This window comes from Rhyacophila brunnea, unplaced genomic scaffold (assembly GCF_057557595.1).
Source record: "Rhyacophila brunnea isolate RB1 unplaced genomic scaffold, BYU_Rbru_1.0 scaffold_7, whole genome shotgun sequence".
In the NCBI taxonomy this organism is placed as follows: domain Eukaryota; kingdom Metazoa; phylum Arthropoda; class Insecta; order Trichoptera; family Rhyacophilidae; genus Rhyacophila; species Rhyacophila brunnea.
Genome location: NW_028233339.1, coordinates 40,013,906 through 40,027,029, shown reverse-complemented (window position 1 = coordinate 40,027,029; position 13,124 = coordinate 40,013,906). Strand labels below are relative to the sequence as shown.

The 13,124-nt window shown below is 32.6% G+C and overlaps 1 protein-coding gene across 2 annotated transcripts; it reads right to left on the bottom strand.

Annotated features, from left to right (window-relative positions):
* Positions 1-2,042: 2,042 nt before the first annotated feature.
* LOC147064861 (uncharacterized) lies at positions 2,043-12,864 on the bottom strand. Of its 2 annotated transcripts, none has more exons than XM_085958142.1 (2): positions 12,759-12,864; positions 2,043-2,754 (listed from the first exon to the last, which is right to left on the bottom strand). In XM_085958142.1, the coding sequence occupies exon 2, from the start codon at positions 2,728-2,730 to the stop codon at positions 2,512-2,514; it is 219 nt and encodes a 72-aa protein (XP_085814268.1). In that variant the 5' UTR covers positions 2,731-2,754; positions 12,759-12,864; the 3' UTR covers positions 2,043-2,511. The 2 variants fall into 2 exon arrangements, with proteins under 2 accessions (XP_085814268.1, XP_085814269.1); XM_085958143.1 differs by having other exon boundaries at positions 2,133-2,754; positions 12,755-12,860.
* Positions 12,865-13,124: the final 260 nt, after the last annotated feature.

Genomic DNA, 13,124 nt, shown 5'->3' with positions numbered 1-13,124 from the left:
CTTTATCGAAAGCTTTAGCAATGTCTAAGAACAAGCCAACTGTGCATTTGTGGTGATTGAAACCGTCTGTTATGTATTCTATTACGCGCAGCAGTTGATGGTTCGTGGCGTGACCGGCTCTGAACCCGTGCTGTACGTCTGGAATGAGTTTTTTCTCATAAATAATGATTTGAAGTCTGGAGTTTATAATTCTTTCTAGAAGTTTGCTGATCGTAGGGAGGAGACTGATCGGCCTGTGGTTTTTGGGGCGTTTATGATCCTTACCGGGTTTTGGTGGGAGGATGACGTCCGCAAGTTTCCAGTCATTTGGAAAATATTGGATCTCTAAACAGGCATTGAAGATCCCTCTAAAGGCAAGGATGCCTTTTTCTGGAAGGTTCTTAAGGGTGAGGTTACCCACCCCGTCATTGCCTGGCACTGAACGATTTTTAAGTCGTTTGATTAAGTATTCCACCTCTTGAGTAGAGGTTGGGGTAATCGGAGGTGGTGGAGGATCTATCCTATCGTGTATTATTGCGCCGGCCCTGTCTGCGATTGATTTTAGGTGTCGTCCGGTGGACCTGTTTAATGAGTCTATGTATGTTCTTGACACATCTGTCTCGTATGTGTGCAAGAAAGGGTGATATGTCCTTCACCGCATCTGACGCATCTCGGAGAGGCGTGGCAGTTCATGGCCGAGTGGCCGAACCCTTGGCAATTGTGACATTTCCCAGCGGAAGGTTTTCTGCGGAGAGGCTTGACTTGGATGCGGAGTTGCCAGATCGATTTCAGGTTGTAAACTTCCTGTCTTTTTTCCGATTTCTCCACATCCAATAGGACCGGGCATGGGGGTCCGGTTTTGTCCTTTGCGCATTCTCTGCACTTTTAGGACGGGGTAATCGAGTGTCGTCGTTAGTTCTTCGAGAATATCAGATTCGGAGAATTCATGAGGGATGCCACGGATCACTATTTTGTAAGTCTTCTGCTCGGGGAGTAGGTAGGTGTGATATTGCGCATTTCGTTTTTGAAGATAGTCTTGGGCCATACGGTAACCTGCGATGGTTGGGAATGTGACTTTTATCCCGTCTCGCTGGTCAGATGACGATACGTCAGACTGCCGGAGAACGGTGTTTATTAAATTAAGTACAATACAAAGTAATTCTAATCAGTGTTATTAATGTAAATATTCTAGAGTTTGAATCAAGTAAACTGTCGGGTCTAACTGACGAGTATTCTACGGTGACTAGCAGGTCAGCGTTGCCACCTTTTTATCACCAGATTATAGTACCTACGCGGTCCAAAAAATTATATTATTTCGGCAAAAAACGCGTTGTCTTCTGTTAAAAATGTACTTAATTATAGATTTTTTGTTTTTCACAAAAAAATAATGGCTAATTTGAGAAATTGAGAGGTCCGTTTTATTTACCTCTTATGCCGAAAATATGTTAACATTCGAATTTGTGAAATGAATATTTTTTTCTCGGCTGGTTTTCTCTCTACCACGACGGTATTGTAAAAAAATGTCAAAATTATAGTAGGTACTATTGGCGTATTTTTAATGTAAAAATGAAATCTGTAAGCAAAAAAACCCTTTTCCGATATTCAAAATTATAGTATTTTGGCGTACTCCTTTTTAATATCGTAAGTCATTTACGTTGAGCTGCTTCGGGCTATAAATCCATCTTCGGAACGGTTACAGTAATAATATGCAATTCAAGAGTCTTCAACAAACGTTTAGTATATACTTATTACATATTAATAAAAATATTTTTAAATGTCAATAATTATTCATAAACAATACATTGTATTTAATTAAAAGCTTCATCTTATGATTCCTAGATGTCCTTGGTATGCAGAGAATTATTCATCTTATGTATGTATGTATTATAATTTGTAATAAATTCTTACTTACCACTATTACTACTAATATAATATTATTCATTTCAGTCTGTATGTATTACCATAAAGTAATCTTTCGATGTCGTCAGATTCATAATTTCTGTTTAGGGATTTGATTGGAAATGTGAAGGTCGTTCGTTGTAATAATTCAACAATAACTTTGTAGGTATACAATTTATATTTAGATACTGACGTAGGTATAAATATGACATTAAATTAAACAATAAAAGTACATGCGGCATATTATTATCGACAAATTTGATAAACATGTCGCGCTTAAATAACCACAATAAAATAATAAAATTACGTATAATAGTAATTAATAAAATTAATCATAATTTACATCTAAAATGAATCAATACACATATAAAATAGTTCGTACAAAAATATGATATTTTTTTAAAAATGCATATCGCCCATCGTTGATGTGAAAGAGGCTAAAGATATTTGCAAAATAGTCTTTATAATATGTTTCTTGGATTGTTTTAATTTAATAATTTGTTAAAAAAAGGAAAAATAATTCCGTAGCATGCCCTTAAACTTTAAAGAATATTCATTTTATAACATATATTCGTTTTTTTTAATCAATAATACTTTGTATTAAAATAATTATAATTGAATACAATTTATATTTCAAAATATCGGCCGGCATTTTCCGTTGGCGTCCCTACGATATCCTGGCGGGCATTCTATGATCGGTGCTTCTATCATATTCCTCGTAATCAGCTCAGCAGGCCCCGAGCTCTCCTGCTTCTCGTCTTTCTCTGGAGGCATCTCAGACCTGTCACCGGCTGAGGTCGGACCTTCGAAGACGATAGCGTCGTCTTGTAATTGTTCTGGTGGCGATGACATCTTTATTTAAGTGTGGTTGATGATCTGAAACAGAATTATTACATGCTTATTTCAAAGAATTAAACACTCTATCACATGCTAGATTCAACATGATTAATATTCCACCATTTTTTTCAGTGTATTCCCATTTTACCCCTGGTCCAGCAAACACCTAATGCAGATGTTTCAATCGATAGGAAAATCAATTTAAGTAGGTAGATAAATATCTACATAACCTCAAGGTTGGTACATAATATGTTGGATCAAAGATGTTGCAAAATTCTTCCCTTTATAGAGATGGAGCCTAAATGTATAAAATTGAAGCAAACACCACTGACTAAGTTAGCTAGGTACAAGTAACTTCGCAACTGCTGGTTTATTTTCATACAAATTCATATTACTGCTATGACATTTCTTTGCCAAATTGCACGATGAGTAGATAAACGGCTAATAATACTACACTTAAGCATTATTATTTCGTTTAAAAATCGTGTAAAATTTTCGTAAAACCATTTACAACAGCACTCGAGTAATCATGATGACAATAAAAAATGGCTGCATTTGGGCGTGTAAGAAAATCGGAGTGACAACTGAGAGATCTTAATATTTGTGGAGTTGACCAACTTAATCATGCTTTATGGCATGCGCTTTCAAAATAATTTCAAATGTCATAACAGAAAAAATAACGTATTAAAAACACTTTTATCTATAGTCCAAATTTTTTGTATTGGGCGATTCACATAAAATAATGCTGTTCGTACCTAAATTCCCCACCAAGAACCGTAATAATACAAGGGAATGGGACAACTGGACGCCGCACTGTCGTAGACACGTAAACAGAACGTAAACGAGGAGTTTTAATCAGTTTCTATTTACTACTTAGTGGTTTTAATTCATTTTACTCTTAAGGGGGGGCTGAAGAGCCGACATTCAAATATAATTTAGTATAAAAAGGACCTCGGCGTCGTAAGTACGTTAATTTATATCGACCGTTTCGCAAAAATCACTAATCACCTGAGATTTTATTTCAAGAAACATTATTATTATTTTTGGTATTGTCTGCCGCTGAACATTATTATTATTTTATAAACACCTGCAAGATGTACGCCGATCAGAAAACAGGGCTGTCTAAATAATATTTTGAATTAATATTTTTAAAATGTTAATTTCATCATAGTTTTTAATCAAACCTGTGCAAGTACGTAATGATAACTTGGGTGGGTTTTGTAGCAAACATACTATTGATATAAATACTGGTATATTATTAATATAACCCAATTTAAATTGAGCATAGGTTGATACTCAAATACTATTATAGTATGTTTATGATTTCGAGAAAATACACCGAGAAATTTCCATTTATAAAATCGGAAACGATTTTTACAGAAGAGTTTTGGAATATAATGCAACCAAAACTGGAAAAAAATTTATCATGGGTGTTGACTTCCTGAATTAGTTAACCCCAGACCCATGCCACTACGTAAACCACAGTGGATATTAAGCCATTTCCACACTGGCAACCTCATTAAATTGTACGATACTTACCATGATTGCTTAAGAAATTTTACGATAATCATCATAATTATCGTAAAATCTAACGAGGTTGCCAGTAACCTAACTTGTTGCCAGTGTGGACCCGGCATTAGATGCACAAAACTTAAATAATATATATATTATAAATAAAAATTTAAAAATATAAATATTTATGATTTATGTCTTCCACAGCCCTGATGAAATAAATATGAAATATGAGTCGGATCGAGTCATAGAGCAAATTTATTGACACAAACAACTTTGACACGACCTTTTTATATTAACTAGTAGACCAGATATTATGGACCACATGTTAAAAAATCATATTTTCAATTCTCAAGGCCAATTCTGTAGAACGTCCCCTTAACATAATGTGTTTTTTATTGCTGATTGAGAATAACCATGCCTAAGACTTTATATAAAAATAAAAAAAAACTGTTTTTCGTTGGAACTTAAACATATGCACGATTAAATCATTATTCGTGTGCGTATTTAAATTCTCACCACTATTTAATCATAATATAATAATTTAAATATAAATAATAATATTAAATATTTTTTTTAAGTACCTATAAGTACCTAACGCTTATTTATTTTCGAATTGTGTGGCGTCCAGTTGTCCCGGTGCCAAATCTTCTTGACCATAATACAAAGCTACGGCAAATGATATACATGTTCGCCGAACAGAATCATTGAATAAGTTAAAAACATTGCACAAAATAGTCACATGATACCCAGGGCGTGGTAAATCTGAGACAAACTACTAAAAAAATAAGAACCAATCAAATTTTATAACAGGTAGGTAGGTACAAGATAAAGCTATCAGTTAGCTTTTCACTATTACACTATTCAATGTATATTTTTTCTTTCTTTATAATTTAGTAAAATATATGCCATAAAATTGAATATTTTCACTTGAGATTAATCTTCATTTTCATTCTATACTTATGTAAATGTCAGGAAAATTTCTTTATTCAAAATTTCATTGATCATTGCTAAATTCTTTTATGTTACTAAAAATACATTTTTCTCAAAAAGCGCCGTTTTTAAATTGAAGTACAAATTTGTGCAGAAATTCCATCTTGGAACAAAGTTTCTTAATTTTTTTCCCGCATATAACAGCTATAATAAAGATACCACGTTACCGTACGTTTTTCGCACGAAACAATATATACTTACCTACAAGTCGGAGAGACGCAGAGCGAAAAATAGTGATACATTAGGCTTCATGTAAGTACAGTCGACAATTTAGAAACCAAAACAATATTTAGATTAGCCCTGTCTAATTCCTGCGCATATGTAGACATTGCATCTGCGCATATTCACAATTAAATGGCTCATCTAGATGGTAACGATATAACCTAATGCTTCTAAAATGATCATGACGTAGAGTTTGCAGGGTGTGTTTAAAAACATAGATGTGTTCCTATTTTATTTTGGTTTTTTTTCAGGTCATAGTTTTAACGTATTCTTTGTGAATATATTATTTTTACTCTTTTTGATATATTTTAATATGAAGTGATCGTATTATATTATTTTTTTATCTCTTCGAGAGACAATAATTGAGACAGTGCAAATAATATTATATCGAAGTCACGAAGACCTTTTTGTTTTCATTTTCCAAACTATATCCTAATTGAAGCAACTACAAATTAAATATGAGGACACCAAAATATATTTGTTCGAGGTGTCAAGAGAGGCCGGACCTGTCTAATGTATTTAGAAATATTACCACAACATTCACTTATTGCAAATATTTCACTTGTGTAATAATTTCTAATTGAAATGACCAATACACACCGTCTGTAACCTTTGATGGCCTTCATAGCAATTGTTTGCGATAACTCACCGCAAATATAATTTAAATAACAGCAATTTAGAAACTATGCAGCAAGATATAATACTTTGCCATCTAGAAATTATTACAATGAAAACATTTATCATTTCAACCATCTATTAATTATTTTAGTAATAAAAATCACAAAAAGATATGACAATGATAATGCATACTGTGTAACAGTCACATAACTATAGTACCTAGGTATGTACTACTAGAAAAACATTGTATCTAATGAGATTTGAAGGTTGTTTCTAATGGATGTGTTCAATAAAATAATAATATTCCATTTCAGTTGTTTTTGCAACACGGATTTTGCCTTTCGACCTTTTCAGGCACTATGCGCACTCACCAATGGTAAATGCACACCGACAATGAATACAGTTAAATCTTGCTTATATAATAAATTAATACAATAATAGTTACAAGATAAAAAGAACTTTTTATATACCTACAACGTTTTTAAATTTTCTGTTGAATCATATAAACTTGACTTGACTAGTGAAGGCCTCCGACTTCCTGACTAGCTCAGGCACTTGGAAGTGGAGGTTCATTAATGTGGAGGAACAGGCAGGAATCTCAGACGTGGAGTAACCAAGAAGTTACGGTAGAGAACGAAAGTCGATAACTCAAGAAAACACTGGTTAAACTTCATAACTGGTATATTATCAATGTTGTTACACAATTTAACTTATGGTCACCCTTTATTCAAAAGTTTATAATCAAATGTCAGTGAAATAATGTTTATATGTAACTAGATTCTCGTTAAACAATCACGATAAGTCGAATGTCAAAATTATTTAACGTCTACAAGCCACAATTATCCAAAAGGAAAAGATCTGAATTGTTCGCATCTGAAATTCACAAGTAAATTATGAAAAGTCATTTATTTAAATCTCGAAATTAAAAAAAAACATTTGAAAACGTCTGATTTATTTATATCTCGAGGTCCACAAAAATAACCACATTTATTACTGATTAATTAAAAATTAATTCGAATATTATTAATTAATAATTTTAAAATTAACTTGATTATTATTAACTAATTATTTAACATTATCTTAAATATTTCTAATTAGTTATGCAGACGAGATCGCGCAGGTCCCGGGGCAACAAAGCGTCACAGAGACGCCCCCCGGGATCCACAAGCAGACTGATACTGGATTTTAGAATCTTGCCTTTTTATCCGTTAGGGGTGGTCGTATTTCTTACCTATTCCCACCGATCACCGATACCGCCATATGCTACACATTTATATAAGGTTGACGGATGTCAGTCTATCAACCAAACATATAGTGATATCGATGTACATAATATGATTAATATTAATATTACTTTAATAACATTAATTACCACATACTATTAACGCCCGTCCATATGTCCCACTTTATTATTTCGCTAACCCATTGCATATTACATTTCATTAACCATTATATTACAATTATACATTACCAATTATCTTACAACCAAATCATATTTTATATTTTTTAATCTATCTTAATTAACCCTTTACCTAAGCATATTATATTTAATCAAAATTTAATCCTATTATCTTATTACCTCTATGTACATGGTCTGTGACCAACTTATCTCTTCCACAGTTCACCCTGAGAAGTGGTGGGACTTGTCAGAGCAAACTGCGGGACTTCTACATATATTAAATATTGTTCTGCTTTGTCGAGGGTCGTAATCATCTAAATGGTGGTACATTGACTACCAGAATCAGACCGAGCGGTTGGGAGGTACTACTCCTTATGGGAACGCCCCCCACAGGGGCGGAAAATTAAGTGTGCGTCACTAGCTTAAACGATCAAAAAAAAAATTGTACTTGATAGAAATACTGAATAAAATATAGAATAATGAAATCTCATTTTGACATTTCGTTTTGATTTCCATAGTAACGCACGTATATATTAATAATTTAGCTGCTAGGACCACCCCCTTAGCAACCAATAATAGTATTTTACTTTTTACGGATTTTTCTGAAATAACTTCCCATACAAAACAGAACTGACTGAAAATGAATTCAATTCTGCTTAAAGATGGCCAAAAGTATTAAAAGAATGCATTGGCATCGTATTCTGATATATTCTAAAAGTTTCGTAGTAGTCGGGAAGTTAGTTAAAAATCGATTGCAAGATTTTTACTGGATAAACAACCACCAGACAAACAAGAATACGAGCTAATAAATAACGTTGTAAAATAAAATAAGGTAAAACCCTATTACCTACGTAAAGAATCAAGTCTAAAAATAAATTTGAAATATTTAAAGTGTTTGTAAAAACCCGTTGTAGAAATAAATACTCACTTCTTACAGCAAGCATATTAAATCGTTACAAGTACTTATTATATGTTTTTAAATAAATGTAAATACCTAATATGAAATTTCATATTCTTTATATTTATTTTGTTTATTTAAAGATGTATGACATATTTATGTGGCACTCGAAAAATCAATAGGTACTAGATTAAACTCGTCGATCGAAATCATGGATTTCCGTGGAATGTTTGAACAGACAAGTTTCTATAGCAAATAAATATAAGTATAAAAACCGTTAATTGCTTGTGAAAAGGATTAAAAATAGCCTTGAAGAGACTAGACAAAGTGTGATATTTTATATTAAACAAACAAGGATAAAGAAGGTGTGATAATTGAGAATGCACGTCATATAAACATAGGCAACCATATTGTCTAGACGGAATATAACGATTGATAAACCACACATATTTACAATATTGTCACAGTGTTTTCGTCACCATATTAAAATGGCTTACATGAAAATGTGGCTGGAGGTCGCAGGTTACTTGTCTATTATCGTAATAGATTTTTGGGCTTCCACCGTGTGCACTTTTTCCTTCTTTTCTCGACGTTTCTGGCTCATTGCAGAAGCCAATATCAAGAGATGAAGCTGATAATGGCCTCTGCAACGAGCCCGAAACGTCCAGGAAAGAAGGAAGAAGTACACATGGTGGAAACCCAAAAATCTGTTACGATAAAAAAACAACCGTGAAAGTCTCAAACATTATAATATACTTGGCTATTATAAAAGGATGTCACAATTCAAACACGTTGAGAATCCGGGAATTAATACATAATTTATATTATTGTATATTACATGCTAGTTATTTGTAATGCATAAAGTTCATTTAGTTTATTTAAAATAACGTATACGTTATATTATTCCCTTTCAACAAAATAACGAGAACACACATAGCTTAACGATTATCATAAAATGCTTCATAATATTCGTATTAAAAACAGTGTAATTTTCAATCCTGGTAACCCAAATTCTAAATCCTCAGATTGAAATTATTTCCGCATAATGTGGGATTTAACTGCACACTTAAAACCGTATGTATATTACATTCCTACTCGTATTTGTATTTTGTAATTTTTTTTTAAATATTGAACCAAATATTGTCATAAAAATTAAAGAAATTTAATAATAATCTATTTCTTTTATTCAATAAATAATCAACAAATCAAATCTTCTAACATTCTTTATATTGAACATACATAATTTGAAAACACCACAGATTTATATACCTACTATAAAAAAAATCTTTTTGAATAAATACGATGAAGCGACGGGTGTCCTATGTAATTACAACACAATTATCTAGTAGTTTTACATGTAATGCTTATCAAATAATTGATTTCAAGCAGGATAGGCCATAAACCCATGTAAACCAAAGAGCACCGACGGACCTCAAATATTGGATGCGCGTTACATTTCCTTGACAAACATTAATGCATATTAATATGTAACTAATAAAATTAACAAGTGTATAAGTTTACCTAATATTTGTCCTTACTCGACACTCGTAGCCTGCTATACCACACCCAATAGGGTAAGCTAGTTTCCATTAATACTTTGGACGCGGAAGACGCGCACGGCGCGTAACGGCCAGGCGGCCGATCGATGTAATTAACGTGCATTTTAAAGGGGGCAATTAAAATCTCATTATCTCTTCAGCAGCGAAAGCGTTAATTATGTGTTTGGGGCTATCGGTTTTTGTGCTTTCAATCAAGGTATCAATTAAATGCTCTAATTACTAACCGACGCCCGGATCACATTACATTTTAGTTATAACGTACTTGCACTTGCAAATAATTTAATAAACTACATTTACTATTTCATTTACTCAACGAATAATTCACAAGATTTTAGAATGTAAGATAGGTCGTCCGTAGCTCAATTGGTAAAGCACATTGGCGCGAATCCAGTGAATACAGGATCCGTCGAGCGTCGTATTTTTTTCAAAACAGATTTTTTTTTCAAGTAAGTAAGTAGATTTTATTTAGATTACAAAACAGTTATTCGACCAGTAGCTACATATGGCTGTGAGACATGGTGCCTCATTCAAAGGGAAGAACATAAACTGGCCATATTCGAAAGAAAGATCCTCAGGAGAATTTTCGGGCACACATTGGAAAATGGAAGTTACAGGATAAAAATGAACCATGAGTTAGAAAAGTTAATAAAACATGAAACGGTGGTGAAATTCTGTCGATCCCAAAGACTAGGGTGGGCTGGACACGTTGAGAGAATGCCTGAGCACAGGACGCCAAAAATCATGACCAAGTGGATCCCACAGTGGAAACGGTCTAGGGGCAGACCAAAGAAGAGGTGGGCTGACTGTATCGAAGAGGACTGGAGAAAGATGGGGAGGGCTAGAGACTGGAGAAGAGCAGCCAGGGAAAGGAGCGTGTGGAGGACAATTGTAGAGGAGGCCAAATTCCGACCCGGGATGTAGTGCCGAGAAAGAAGAAGAAGTAGATTTTTAAAATATGTATGTTAAAGAAATTTGATGTACATAACATGCAAAATGTATGTAGAAGAAAACACGATTGGGTAATATTATTGAATAGGTATAATATGTACCAATAATTAAATTGTACGTTAATAATTTTAGAGATTGTGCCAAAAATGAGTCTAAGAACAAACTTCTGATACACTTTTTCGCGCCTATATAATATTATATAATATATACAAATCGAAAAAATATATGTTTGACTATTATTCACAGAACAATTATTATTTCTAAGTTCCCTGCTATTAATTGTGTACATAATTAACATGTAAAAATCTAGGTACGTATTACTTTATAAAAAAAGGGTTGTACAATAATGTTGTGTTTGGAGTAAAACATAATAACGTCTCTGTTCTGGTAGAACACACTAACTGGAGAATACTAGTTTTGAGTAATTTGACTTTAAAATGTTTGAAATGGTCTATCATGTGAGTTTATTAAGTAATCGTAAAAAGGATGACTTTAAAATAAAGACTGTTTATTTATTAAGAAGGTTTCCAGACGGTTAAGTTTAAAAGAAGGAACATTTTGGTATAACTAACTCAATATGTCATTTTTTCGAATTAGTGTCTTCTGCCAGAACAGTGACGAATATTAGTAAAACAAAGTTTATAATTTTTTTTTTGCATTAATTGGGTAATATTTTAAATGACCACTATCAGAGAAATTAAGAGACCGTTATTTGACAATTGAGTAGGTAGGTTAAAAGCAAAAGAACTTCTCTCTGTTTTTTTTAAATGTAAGTATAAGTAATATCTCACTGTGTAACTGATGGATTTTGCTTTAAATCTAGGTAGATACTAAATTAGACAAATCCATTTATACATTATATCAAAATCCATATTGATGTTATATCAAAAGCTTTTTTAGTGGGAGTAATGGTATTAGTCTTTCTTCTAACGTTTAACTAAACCATCTGTATTATTTAGAAGAACACTAACTGAGAGAGTATATCACAACCAATAGAAAAAACTTTCTTTGAAAAAAGTAAGCCAACCGGTCGGGAATCGAACCCGGCATCTCCAACGGGTAAACGCCCCAAACTAGTCGCATTCAGCCATTATGCTACGGAAGACATACTAATGACGACAAATATTTAAGCTATTGGCTATTAAATACCTACCACTCAGCGCTCTTCGAAATCATGTTACTTCGGCAATCGATTTTTGTTTATTAAATCAAAGTAGGTAGTTATTTTACTATTACAACGATTACTAACCGACGTCTAGGAATTTCTCCAATATTTTTTAAGCAACTTCTTGTACTTGCTAATAATTTTTAATTAACTATTTCTTTTATTCAAACGAATAATACACAAGATTTAAGAATATATCATTCTGATTATTGAACATTATATTATTTAGAAGAACACTAACTGAGAGAGTATATCACAACCAATAGAAAAAACTTTCTTTGAAAAAAGTAAGCCAACCGGTCGGGAATCGAACCCGGCATCTCCAACGGGTAAACGCCCCAAATTTTTCTATTGGTTGTGATATACTCTCTCAGTTAGTGTTCTTCTAAATAATATAATGTTCAATAATCAGAATGATATATTCTTAAATCTTGTGTATTATTCGTTTGAATAAAAGAAATAGTTAATTATAAACCATCTGTATTTTTTCACTGGATCAAAAAATAGCTAGCATTATTATATACCTACTAATATTCGCAATATAGCAGAAAAATATTTCTAGATACTAATCTAATCTGCCAGTACAATTAATATAGGTATACAACACTTACAGAACAATACTATCTTATCATTTATTATTATTATGTTGATATCGATCAATTTTTTTACATATTTTACCTTGCCGAAAAGCAATAAACACTGAAGAATTAGTCTGATTCACTCACTTACCTTTAAATCACTTCGATGCAAAATTTAAAATGTTGGCGAAATAACAAACACGTTTTGTGTATTTATTTAAATGGACAAACGTTATGCCTCGCACATTTATTGTTCATTAGTAAAATGGACGTTGACTGTTTTGTAGTTTTGTACCTCTACGTGAGAAGGTGATTATTCAGTGCCGCATAGAGGAAGGGGCGTTTAAAACTATATAATAATTTTTCAGTTATTCAATTCACGAATATTCTAATAAATTAATCAATTATTTTTTTTATTCACCACATAATTCAAAATTTTTGAGAATGTAATACTATTTTATAGAACATACAAAAATTAACACCTCAAACCGGGTACTCATCAGCTAGTCGTAACCGT

Coding starts and splice junctions, on each gene's coding strand:
- LOC147064861 (XM_085958142.1), bottom strand. CDS start 2,730: ATGTCATCGCCACCAGAACAATTACAAGACGACGCTATCGTCTTCGAA.